This window comes from Chiloscyllium punctatum, chromosome 8, assembly GCF_047496795.1.
Source record: "Chiloscyllium punctatum isolate Juve2018m chromosome 8, sChiPun1.3, whole genome shotgun sequence".
In the NCBI taxonomy this organism is placed as follows: Eukaryota; Metazoa; Chordata; class Chondrichthyes; order Orectolobiformes; family Hemiscylliidae; genus Chiloscyllium; species Chiloscyllium punctatum.
The window spans coordinates 115104253-115116405 of record NC_092746.1 but is presented as its reverse complement, the minus strand read 5'-3'; the positions used below and the strand labels follow the sequence as shown (position 1 = coordinate 115116405).

General features: G+C 42.2%; 1 protein-coding gene across 1 annotated transcript in view; it reads right to left on the bottom strand.

Annotated features, from left to right (window-relative positions):
* obscnb (obscurin, cytoskeletal calmodulin and titin-interacting RhoGEF b) overlaps nt 1-12153 on the bottom strand; it is an 802448-nt gene that overhangs the window by 32109 nt on the left and 758186 nt on the right. The window contains exons 106-108 of the mRNA XM_072576281.1: nt 7436-10040; nt 7106-7228; nt 5770-5880 (exon numbers count right to left, since the gene is read on the bottom strand). Coding sequence (XP_072432382.1) covers nt 5770-5880; nt 7106-7228; nt 7436-10040 — 2839 coding nt within the window. The remainder of the gene's footprint in view (nt 1-5769; nt 5881-7105; nt 7229-7435; nt 10041-12153) is intronic.

Genomic DNA, 12153 nt, shown 5'->3' with positions numbered 1-12153 from the left:
TGCATCTGTGGAAATAGAAACAGAGTTAACATTTTGTTTTACATGATCTGTGTCAGTATGTGAAAGGTTGTCAATCTGAAATATTAATTCTGCTTTTTTCTTTACACTTGCTGCTTCACCAGCTGAGTAGCTTCAGCATTTTCTGTTTATACTCCAGACCATTTCTTTTACTTTTGATTCTCTTTGTGCTGTTCACTTTCAACACTCAGAACTGTACAACAAAAGAGTTGACATGAAACATGCAAAAACGTATTCGACTAAAATTGAGGTCTGTACAAACAAGCGAGAAGGCAACTTACCATCTATATATAATGTTACGATCCCCAGTTGAAAAAGTCAAACCCCAGAATGAAATCTGGCTAGATGTGTCTTTTTTTTGTTTAATTAGTTAGTGTGGTGGTTAGTCACAGAAACATAGTCACACAAGGCTCGAATTTTCTTTAAAAATAGAATAGAAGCGTTATTACACAAAAGGAGAAAGCAAGCTATCTAAATATTTAAACGAGGTAGAAGATCTAAAACACACAGGAAAACAAGGTTTCAAACTTTCTCTTTGATATTGATACTGAGACTCGAGCCCAGAGAAATTACACTCCTATCTCAAGTCTTTCGGGTTCTACTTAACAAACTCCTTCCAGTTTCTTTGCCATAAACTGTGAAATGATTTGATGAGTCCTTTTCAAGTCTGTCAATGTGAACTTATCACAGATTTGAGAGTTTAAACTTTCTCAGGTGTAATAAGCTGCAAATTTCTAACTAAGCTCTTATAGTTTGGAAGTTTCACAAACTTAAACTCTTCTGCCGTAGTAACAGTTTTGACAGTAAATGTGATTTCCTTGAACTGTCCCTAAACTCCTCCTAGGAAAAAAAAAATCAAAACTTGTTTCTAAATTCAATCCTAGTATCTTCTGAATAGAAAAAACAAAGTGCTGAAAGGCTTACATGTTTATTCTTGAAAAGTGTGGCACTGGAAAAGCACAGCAGGTCAGGCAGCATCTAAGGAACAGGAGAGTCGACGTTTCGAGCATAAGCCCTTCATCAGGAATGTGGGGGTGGGGATAAGGGGGCTGAGAGATAAATAGGAGGGGTGTTGGGGATGGGGAGAAGTTAACTTGGAAGGCGATAGGTAGCAACAGGTGGGGGGTGATGCTGATAGGTCAGAGTAGAGGGTGGAGTGGATAGGTGGGAAGGAAGATGGACAGGTGGGACAGTTCAGGAAGCCAGTGCTGAGTTGGATCTGGGAGGAGGTGGGGGGAAGGGAGATGAAGAAACTGGTGAAACTGATATCGATGCTGTGTGGTTGGAGGGCGCCAAGGTGGAACATGAGACAGTCTTCCTCCAGGCGTCAGGTGGCTAGGTTTTGGCGGTGGGGTAGGCCCAGGACTTGCATATCCTTGGCGGAGTGGGAGGGGGAATTGAAGTGGTTGGCCACGGGGCGGTGGGGTTGTTTTGTGTGTGTATCTCAGATATGTTCTCTGAAAGGTTCGGCGAGTTGGCGTCCTGTCTCCCTAATGTAGAGGAGACCACATCGAGAGCAACGGACACAACCAGAAGAACAGTAGATGAGGTGTTTGAATGTGCAGGAAAATCTCTGCAGGATGTGGAAGGATCCTTTAGGGTCTTGGATGGAGGTGAGGAGGGAGGTGTGGGCGCAGGTTTTACACCTCTTGTGGTGGCAAGGGGAGGTGCTGTGAGTGGAGGGTGGGTTGGGGTGAGCATGTACCTAATGAGGGTGCAACAGAGGGAATGATTTCTGTGGAATGCTGATAGGGGTGGGGAGGGAAATATATCTCTGGTGGTGGGGTCTGACTGTAGGTGGCAGAAATGGCAGAGGATGATGCGTTGTATCCAGAGATTGGTGGGGTGGAAGATAAGGACCGGGGGGAGGGGGGGGGGGGTTCTATCCTTGGTGCGGTTGGAGGGGTGGGGTTCAGGGTGGAGGTGCAGGAAGTGGAGGAGATGAAGTGCATTGTTGACTACGTGGGAGGGGAAATTGTGGTCCTTAAAGTAGGAGGCCATCTGTTATGTTCTGGAGTGGAATTGCTCCCCCTGGGAGCAGGTACGGTGGAGGCAGAGGAATTGGAAGCAGAGGATAGCATTTTTACAGGAGGATGGGTAGGAGGTGGTAGCTGTGGGAATTGGGGCTTTGAAATAGATATCCATGTTGAGTCGGTCACCGGAAATGGAGATGGAGAGGTCCAGGAAGGGGAGGGAGGTTTCTGAGATTTTCCACGTGAACTTGACGTCAGGGTGGAAGGTGTTTGTGAAATTGGTGAACTGTTCAAACGCTTCTTTCGAGCACGAGATGACATTGATACAGTAATCAATGTAGTGGAGGAAAAGGTGGGGAATAGTGCCAGTGTAACTACGGAAAATGGACTGTTCCACGTATCTGATGAAGAAGCAGGCTTGGCTGGGGCCCATGCGGGTGCTGATAGCTACCCCTTTGGTCTGAAGGAAGTAGGAGGATTTGAAGGAGAACCTCGATGTGGTCTCCTCTACACTGGGGAGACAGAATCAACTCATGGAATGTTTCAGAGAACATTTCTGGGACACACACACACCAAACAACCCCACCGCCCTGTGGCTGACCACTTCAACTCACCCCCCCACTCTGCCAAGGACATTCAAGTCCTGGGCCTCCTCCACTGCCAAGTTCTAGCCACCTAACGCCAGGAGGAAGAACATCTCATTGTCTGCCTTGGGGCCTCCAACCACATGGCATCAACATTGATTTCACCAGTTTCCTCATCTTACCTTCCACCACCTCATCCCAGATCCAACTCGGCTTCGTCCTCTTAAACTGTCCAACCTGTCCATCTTGCTTCCCTATCTGCTCCACCCTCCGCTCTGACCTATCACCATCACCCCCCACCTGCATTTACCTATCGCCTTCCTAGCTACCTTCCCCCAGCCCCAACTCCCTTCCATTTATGTCTCAGCCCCCTCCTCCCCACCACCACATTCCTGATGAAGGGCTTATGTTCGAAATGTCAACTCTCCTGCTCCTCGGATGCTGGCTGACCTGCTGTGCTTTTCCAGCACCCACATTTTGACTCTGATCTCCAGCAACTGCTGTCCTCACTTCTCATTACATATTTAGTCTACATGTCGTAAATCCAGTATAAACATTTTTTTCATTAGCATCCCAGAGGATGAAAGTCACCTACTTTCTGTCAAAATGTTAGATGTAATCACATCCTGGAAGCACCCTTTGACCTTGTCTTTTTAAAACAAAAACTTTGCACTAGACTAAATCCCATTTGCTCTATTTTGAAGTTATATTATCTTAAATTATACACCTTGCAAACTCTTAATTTGTTCATGGGATGTGGGCATTGGTGGCTGGGCCAACATTTATTGCCCATCCCTAACTGCTCTTGAGAATGTGGTGGTGATCTACCTTCTTGAACTGCTGCTTCCCTTGGGGTGACACCTACAGTAGTGTTTAGAAGGGAGTTCCAGGATTTTGACCTCACAGCTGTGAAGGAATGGTGATACATTTTCAAGTCAGGATGCTATGTGGGTTGAAGGTGAACTTGCTGCTTGCACTGTTCCAGTGCATCTGCAGAACTCCACCTTCGAGATGGCAGGCATTACGGGTTTGAAAAGTGCTGTCAAGGATCTTTAGTGAGTTACTGCAGTGCATTTGGTGGATAGCACACGCTGTTGCCATTGTGTGTTTGTAATGAAGGAGATGGTACTCTGCAAACATTGCTTCCATGTTACTCTAGCCCATCTGATTTGTCTAGCAGATTATAATCATCCATGACAATTACATTACTATTTTTATACATTTCCATTTTTCCTGATTTATCCTTTTCCTAAGTGTGGCAACTCTTCAGGGGGCTATAAACGATTCCCAGCTGTGACATCTTTTCCTTGCTATTCCCTAATTACACCTAAACTGATTCCACATCACAATCTATTGCACTTATATCACTCCTTAACACTGCACTGAAACTTTTCTTTAAAAAATGCTGACCCATCTCCTTTTTCATTTTGGCCTGCTCTTCTGGACATATTGAATATTTAATTCACGGTCTTTGTCACCATGCAACCATATCTCCACAATTGTGCTGTTAACTCATCCAACCATTACAAATATAGCATGCTTGAAAAGTCGTAAGCTTTGACTTTTTACCATTATTACTTATTCTAGTTCTACTTTCTACTGTACACTTATATTCCCTGCCCCTTCCTGCCAAGTAACATTCACGCCACACAAATGCCAGACTCTGACCATCACCCATGAGACACAATCTAACCACCGTCCTTTGACATTCAATTGTGTTATCGTCATTGAATTCCCCACTATCAACATCCTGGGGGTTTTCATTGACCAGAAACTCAATTGGATTCACCACATAAACACAATGGTTACAAGAACAGGTTAGAGGCTATGAATACTGCAGTGAGTAACTCACCTCCATTCCCCAAAGCCTGTCCACCATCTGCAAGGCACAAGTCAGGAGTGTGATGGAATACTCCCCACTTACCTCGATGATTGCAGCCCTAACAACATTCAAGAAGCTCGACACTATCCAGGGCAAAGTAGCCCGCTTGATTGATACTGCATCTACAAACATCCATTCCTTCCAGTGCAGATGCTCAGTGTATACTATCTACAAGATGCACTGCAGAAATTCACCAAAGATCCTCAGACAGCACCTTCCAAAACCATGACCCTTTCCATCTAGAAGGACAAGGGCAGCAGTTACACGGGAAAACCACCATCTTCAAGTTCCCTCCAAGCCAATCACCATCCTGACTTGAAAATATAGCACCACTCCTTCACTGTCATTGGGTCAAAATCCTGGAATTCCCTCCCTAAAGACGTGGGCGGACTGCAGCGGTTCAAGAAGGCAGCTCACCACCACCTTCTTAGGGCAACTAGGGATAGGCAATAAATGATGGCCAGCCAACGACACCCACAACCCACAAATGAATATATAAAAACACTTTGATTATTGTTCACCTCTTTACTACGCCTCTGCTTTTGTCTATTTTTGATTTCTTTAAACTTTCCTTCAAGTGAACACTACTCTTCACTATTTTGTTTAAAGCCTCATGTACAACCCAGCATGGTTAAAATGAAATCCGTCCCAATGTAACTATTCTCTTTTCCTCAGTACTGGTGCCAGTGCCCCATGAATGAGAACCAATTTCTCCCACATTAATCTTGGAGACATGCATTTACATCTCTAATTTTATTTAATCTATGAAATTGCGCTTGGCTCAGGTAGTAATCCTGAGATTATTACCTTTGTGATTCTGCTTTTAAATCTGATGTTTTTGACTTTAATTCAGAATTGGGTGCTTTATAAGAGGTTCCAGATGCTGGGTAATTGCCCATCGGCAGTTTCAAACTTCAGGTGAATTACTGTGGAGTCAGCTGCATGCGATTTCTGCAATGTACCAATGTGCCACTACTGTTTAAACTGCTGCAACAACTGTCTTCCTATTGGAAGATCTTGCCTTATGTGTGGTCTCATCAATGAATTTGCATTAAGACATCTTTAATCCTATACTCACACTTCTGCACATTGTAGCCCATCTGCTAATTTTATTCCCACTCAATTTACCTCTCTAAATCCACTTGAACCATCTTTGCATCCTCTTCACAACTTACACTCTGACCTAGTTGTGAATCAGTTGAACATTTGGAAATATTTATCCTACATCCAAATAACTGATGCAAATTGTAAATATTGGGAACTAAGCACTGATTTGAAAATGCCAAGAGGTGCAGAGTAAAACAGTTCTAACCTTTGAACCAACGTATGTCAGGATTTGGATACCCTTGAGATCTGCAGGACAAGGTCACAGACTGACTCAACACAACTGACTGGTCCATAAGGCCTTCGAGAAATGATGGTGCTGAAAGAAAAGAAAAAGCAGCCAATGTTCCAAGATTAGGAAAAAAATTGACAAGGTTGGTTTGCATAAATTATTCAAACATAGAAGAGGCAAGTCAAACCTTGGACAGAACTTTACATTCTCACTGTTGACAAAAAGGCAGAGAGTGTAAAATTGAGCATAATGTTTTCCTGAAACGTAACCTTCTCTGCCAACTCCAAAGCAATTTTGTATGTTGTAGGGATGGCAGCATGACGTGGAGCCTGCCAGGTTTCACTCCTTACTGGATTAGTGGTGCTGGAAGAGCACAGCAGTTCAGGCAGCATCCAACGAGCAGCGAAATCAAGGTTTCACTCCTTACCCCACCAGTAGAAAAAACAGGAATGTACTTTTCTTATGGTTGCCCAAGACTCACTGGGGTCACTATTTCCCCAAACCTGGTCTATACACCCTGGTCTCCCACCTCTCCCTTTCAAGGTATCCTGGCCTCGTCCAGCCAAAACATTGCCCTGCATTTTACCTCCCCATCCAGCAATGGCCACAATCTCTAATGGAGTTTGCCTCAGTATCAGATGTAGCCAACATTTCCAAGGCTACTGCTGAAAATATTGAATTACGGCCATTTGATTGGTTAGCAATTCTCAAAAGCAGGGCAACTTCCTGGAATGGGGTGGAAATCTGATCCTGAGCCCTCTGATAGTTTCCTATATCACCTTTGGAGGTCAGCTCTTTTCTGCATGTCTGGACTGCAATGAAGTTAGGAGCTGAGTGGTTCAGGTGGAACAAATACTGAGTATCAATTCACAGGCTATTGCTGCACAAGTACTATATGGTAGCACTGTCAACAACCCATTTCATCACTTTGTTGATGATCGAGAGTAGACTGATTAGGCGGCAATGCCAAGTTGGATTTGTCCTGCTTTTTGTGGACATGACATGTTTGGGCAAGTATCAACAATATCAGTAGGTACCAACGTTGTAACTGCACTGGAATAGCTTGACTAGTTCTGGAGCCCAAATCTTAACATGGAGATTAGTTGAAGCCTGGCATCTGTAATGTTGGGGGCCTCAAAAGGCAGCAGAGATGGATGCATTTTTCCTATTCTTTGATTCTTCTAAGTTAACGGATGAAAATCAATTTATTTAACAGGATAGTCCATCATCAGGTATGTTGTGCTTCTACCTATTTAGATTGTTCAGTGTAAAACATGAACTATTAAAAGTTGTATATGTTTAGCAGCAATACCTTTTTCCTTTGCTTTTGAACCAGGTAGCTTCAAAGAAAACAGTTTTGATTTTTTCTTCAAAACACTGCTGGTATTGTTTCTAGTGTCTGTTGATTGCACAGTCCCTTGCTGTTTTTCTATGTCTGCAAAGAATTATAACATGGTTATTTTCATTTCATTAATACGGTTGTCTTAATAGTCACCTGTTCTATGTTTTACATATGATTTTAGTAAATTGGAAACTTAGTAAATTTGAAAACATTCTGATATTAACACTCATTGTCATGAATGCAATGAACAATTTCAAAGTAAGTAACTTGTTTATTATGTGCAAGATGCTTTACACTTACTTTCGTCATATGATGTTAAGAGGGGTATCAGTGGCATTTTCATAACCTCCATGTACTGGTTCCCAGACAAATCTTCATTATTTGGGTCTGCCCTTGCCTGGGACTCAATCACCTTCCCATCTTTTTTTTCTCTCATTTTAGGTTTTTCTTTGCTTTTCAACTGCAATGAAAACCGAGCTGGCAAAGTCTGACTTTTCCTTGTACCCACTGACATTGGCAATTGTTTGCTCACGTTTAAATCCCGCAATACAGATAAAGAATATCGATTTTCTCTTCCATCTTCATCCAGATGATGCAAACCTTTATCCCAATTTAATGAAGCAGACCTTCTAAATAATCTTAATAGACTAGAGCTGCCAAACATTTCTGAAGTAGACTTTGGCAATGGGTCTGTGTGAATTTCACTGATAGTTTCACTTGAAGCAGTTGGAGGTTTTGCATCCTTCTGGCTTTTGAATGCTTTTCTTAGACTTTCAAAACTCTGATGTATTACGTTTTCCAATGAAGCTCTTTTAGATCTTCTTTTAATTTTTGATTCTCTTTCTTCGATATCAGATGCTGTCTCATCTTCTTCTGTATCTTTCAGCAATTCCAATAAATCTGATTCTGATTCATTGGCAGTCAGATTCCAGGAATATTTACTTGTTGTTTCAGCCTCATCACACAATATTTCATATGAGGTGCTTGATGCCTGATCTGACTTTCCTTGCAAAGGACTGCCCTTTTTGGCTTTTGTTTCCTTTGAAGGAAATAGTTCTTCAGATGTCCATGGCACAGGCATACTCTCTGCTTGCCAAGTGCTTTTCTCTGCAGACCTTTCAGACAGAAATGAGGGGCAGTGTTCAAACTCTAGACCGTAGCTGTATGGTTCAGACAGGTCAAAATAATCTGTGCCTGGTTCTACAGTGTTAAAATATAAAGAACTGATATTTTCATTTGAACTCTGTTCCTGTTGATCAGATGTGACAATTGAAGCAGCAACAGAGGAGATTTCACTCTGCAACTCTGAATCCATGGGACATTGAAAGTCAAAAGACTTCATTCCAGAAACATCTGAATGTGAGCTGGCAGGCTGATCAATATGCTGTCTTTGTGATGTTGTAGACTCCAACTCTGGAGATTCAGAGAGAGATGAGGTTTTTGTTTCTTTAAGTGACTGCAAAGATTTGCTGTCCATGGTTTGCAGATCTGATGGACTCTGAGAAGAAACGGCCACACTGAACTCCATTTCTGAATACTGACTGCCGTTGACTTTGCTGTCAATAATACAGGCTTTCTTCTCCATGTGCATCTCCATATTCTTTTCTGATGAGTGTAAAGAAGCTACATCAGTTTGCACAGATTGATCTATCTCAAAGCTAATATTTTTGACAGGGCTTTCTGAACTATATTTTACATTAGATAGAAAGGAACCCTCTTCTGATAAGCATACTGTGTCACTGCATGTGTAGTCACACATTGCTGACTCCTGTGTACCCGACTCTTCCGCATCCAGGGAAATGGGCTGAGGTGTTAAGACATCACTAACAATCAACATCGTATTGGAGTTTGGATCTAACTGCTCTGGAGATAGTTCTGGTATTTCACTTATAGGTTTGTTTACTATAGTCTGAGCTAAGAACTCTCCTTCATATTCATCAAATGACTTGGTCTTCCTTGAATTTTCCTTGGAGGGATGAGCTACAATATTGCTGTTATCATAAGAAGCTGATCTTGTCAATCTTCCAGAACTGTGGCTTGAGATTTCCTCAACTCTTTCAGCATCAAATCTTCTGCTTTGTAGAGGAATCTGAAAGCACTCCAAGAGTGGCTGACGGAGACCACTCACCTTTCCTCTTGTGTAACCTGCCTCTACAAAACGCCTTCTTGTACTTTCAAGGCTCCTTGTGTATTGAGCATTCTCAGTAGAAAGATCCCTGCTCTCCAGCATATCACTGCAGAAAGTACTTTTTATAAGACAATGCCTTGGTAAAAGTCTAGGTGATGATTTGGAGCTCGTATCCAGTGAGCTACTTTGACCTGATAATTGAAGTGGGACAGCATTATCAGAAGAAATACCTTGCACTAAAATGTGAGTTGTTGCTCCCTCCACTCTTGAACAGTCTGAAGTTTCCACGGAAGCAGCTTTGGAAAGGGGATGCTTCAAGCTGCTACCATTTAAATTCAGATCTTCACAGATTTCAGAATATTTATGCTGTGCTTTCATATCCTCTCTGTATTCTGCACCTGCTTCATGTTTTACATATGGCTGTTCTTCAACAGCAGTGTTTCTAGTTAGAAGTGTCCTATTAAATTTTTCCTTACAGATATCTGGATCTGTAATGTCTTTTGAGAAAGAAGCAGACCAAGGGATTTCATAGAATTCACTTTCATTTGTAAAATATTGATCAAGCGCAGTCTGATTGACTTCTGGAGTATGGGTTGAATGGGCATCTGTCTGATGGGTGCAGTCTTCAAAATCAGAAGAAGAAGCACTAGTTGTTGGTGAGCTGCTTTCCTTCAGCAAGTGTCGAGACATTCCAAGAGAAAGACCATCAGATGTCCCTTCCAAAAGTTCCGGAATGGATCTCATTACTAGTATTGATTTGTAGCTTATGAGGGATTGCTTAAAATAACACAAAAATAACAAATTTCAAAATGAATATTTTCTTCAGTCTTTAAAACAACCTGACATTTTAAGTTAAAGAAGGACAAAAAGCAATTTCTTCACAACGGATTCATAAACATGTTTCAAAATGAATGTAAAAAGTTCTAGCTTTCTTTAAAAAAAGCTATACCCTAATGTTAAGATATTTAAGGGAGGTGGTGTCAAAATGGTATAGTGACTGGTCGAGTAATTCAGAGACCCAGGCTAATACTTGGGGAAAACAGGAATTTGAATCTCACTGTGGCAGATGATAAAGTTTGAATTCAATGAATAAATATGGAATTAAAAGCTAGTCCAACAGTGGCTATTAAAAAAGAAAGTCGATTGTATAAAAATCTACTCCCATATGTCCATCCTTTCACCTGGTTTGGCTGACATGTAACTCCAAATCTTTGGTAATTTGGTTGACTCTTAAATGTCCTCTGAACTGTATCTAACTTCAATAAAAGGAATCAGATTGGATGGACCAATCAAGTGAGGAAAGTCTTCAGTAGGATGGACAATGAAGTTTTACTGCATAGTGCTTATTGTTCAGTTACATTAATCTAAGATACTAGACTGTCTCTTGTGAAACCTCAGGATCAAGAGTTATTATGAGCTACACTGACGGAGCACTAGAACAACTGAATCCTCGACATAAAACATTGTTTAGCTCCTCCAGGATCAGTCCTTAAAGGATCAGTCCTTTATATATTGATGGGTGAAGCTTATTTCATGATGTCAGTTAACCCTTCCAGGACCAATGGAACATGTTTTTTCAAATTCACTCATGAAATGTTTCTTGGGTGGGGGGGAGCCCTGAACTAGAGGGCATAGGTTTAGGGTGAGAGGGGAAAGATATAAAAGAGACCTAAGGGGCAACCTTTTCACGCAGAGGGTTGTGCATTTATGGAATGATCTTCCAGAGGAAGTGGTGGAGGCTGACACAATTGCAACATTTAAAAGGCATCTGGATGGGTATATGAATAGGAAGGGTTTGGGTGCTGGCAAGGTGGACTAGATTAGGTTGGGATATCTGGTCAGCATGGATGAGTTGGACCGAAGGGCTGTACATCTCTATGACTATGTGGGTGTTGCAGGCCTTGGTAATGTAGTACAAGGGGCCATTCCAGAGGCAGGAGATAATCAAAATGTAGTTTTAATCAGGAATACTATAATGAGGGGAATAGACACTGTTCTCTGTGATTAGGATCAAGAGTCCTGAAAGTTGTGTTGCTGCCTAGTGCCCAGCTTCAGGATATCTCATCTGGTATGGGAGGGCAAAGCCTCAGTTATTGTGATTCACATAGGTACTAATGATATAGGGAGAAAGAGGATGCAATGGTATTATTGCTTGACAATTAATACAGAGACTCACTTAATATTCTGGGGACTGTGTTCGAATCCCATCATGGCAGATGAAGGAATTCAGATCCATTAAAAAAAATGAAAAGAAGAATCTGCTGATGACCATGACACCATTACTGACTATTGGATAAACCCATCTGATTCACTAATGCCCTTTGCGGAAGGAAATCTGCAATCCTCACCTGGTCTGGTCTACATGTGTCTCCAGACCCACAGCAATACTGATGCTTAATAAACCTCTGAAATGGCCTAGCAAGCTATTCAATTCAAAGACAGTTAGTTAGGAACAGGTGATAAATGTTGGCCAGTCAGTGACACCCAAGTCCCAAAAGTAAATATGAAAAAATGGAGGTTCTACTGAGGGAATATGAGTAGCTGAAAGGAAGGGTCGATCACAGGAATGGAAGGGAGGGGCAGGGGCTGGAAAGGAAGTCAGAGGATGGGAAAGGAGGTTATTTGAAATTGGAGAACTCAATGTTGAGTTCTCTGAGCTGCAAGGTGAAAGTGAGGACTGCAGATGCTGGAGATCAGAGTCCAAACGTCTGGTGCTGGAAAAGCACAGCAGGTCAGGCAGCATCCGAGGAGCAGGAGAGTCAACATTTCGGGCATAAGCCCTTCACTGGGCTTTCCTCATGAAGGGCTTATGTCCAAAATGTTGACTCTCAGCTCCTCATATGTTGCCTCACCTGCTGTGCTTTTCTAGCACCAAACGTTTTGAATTCTC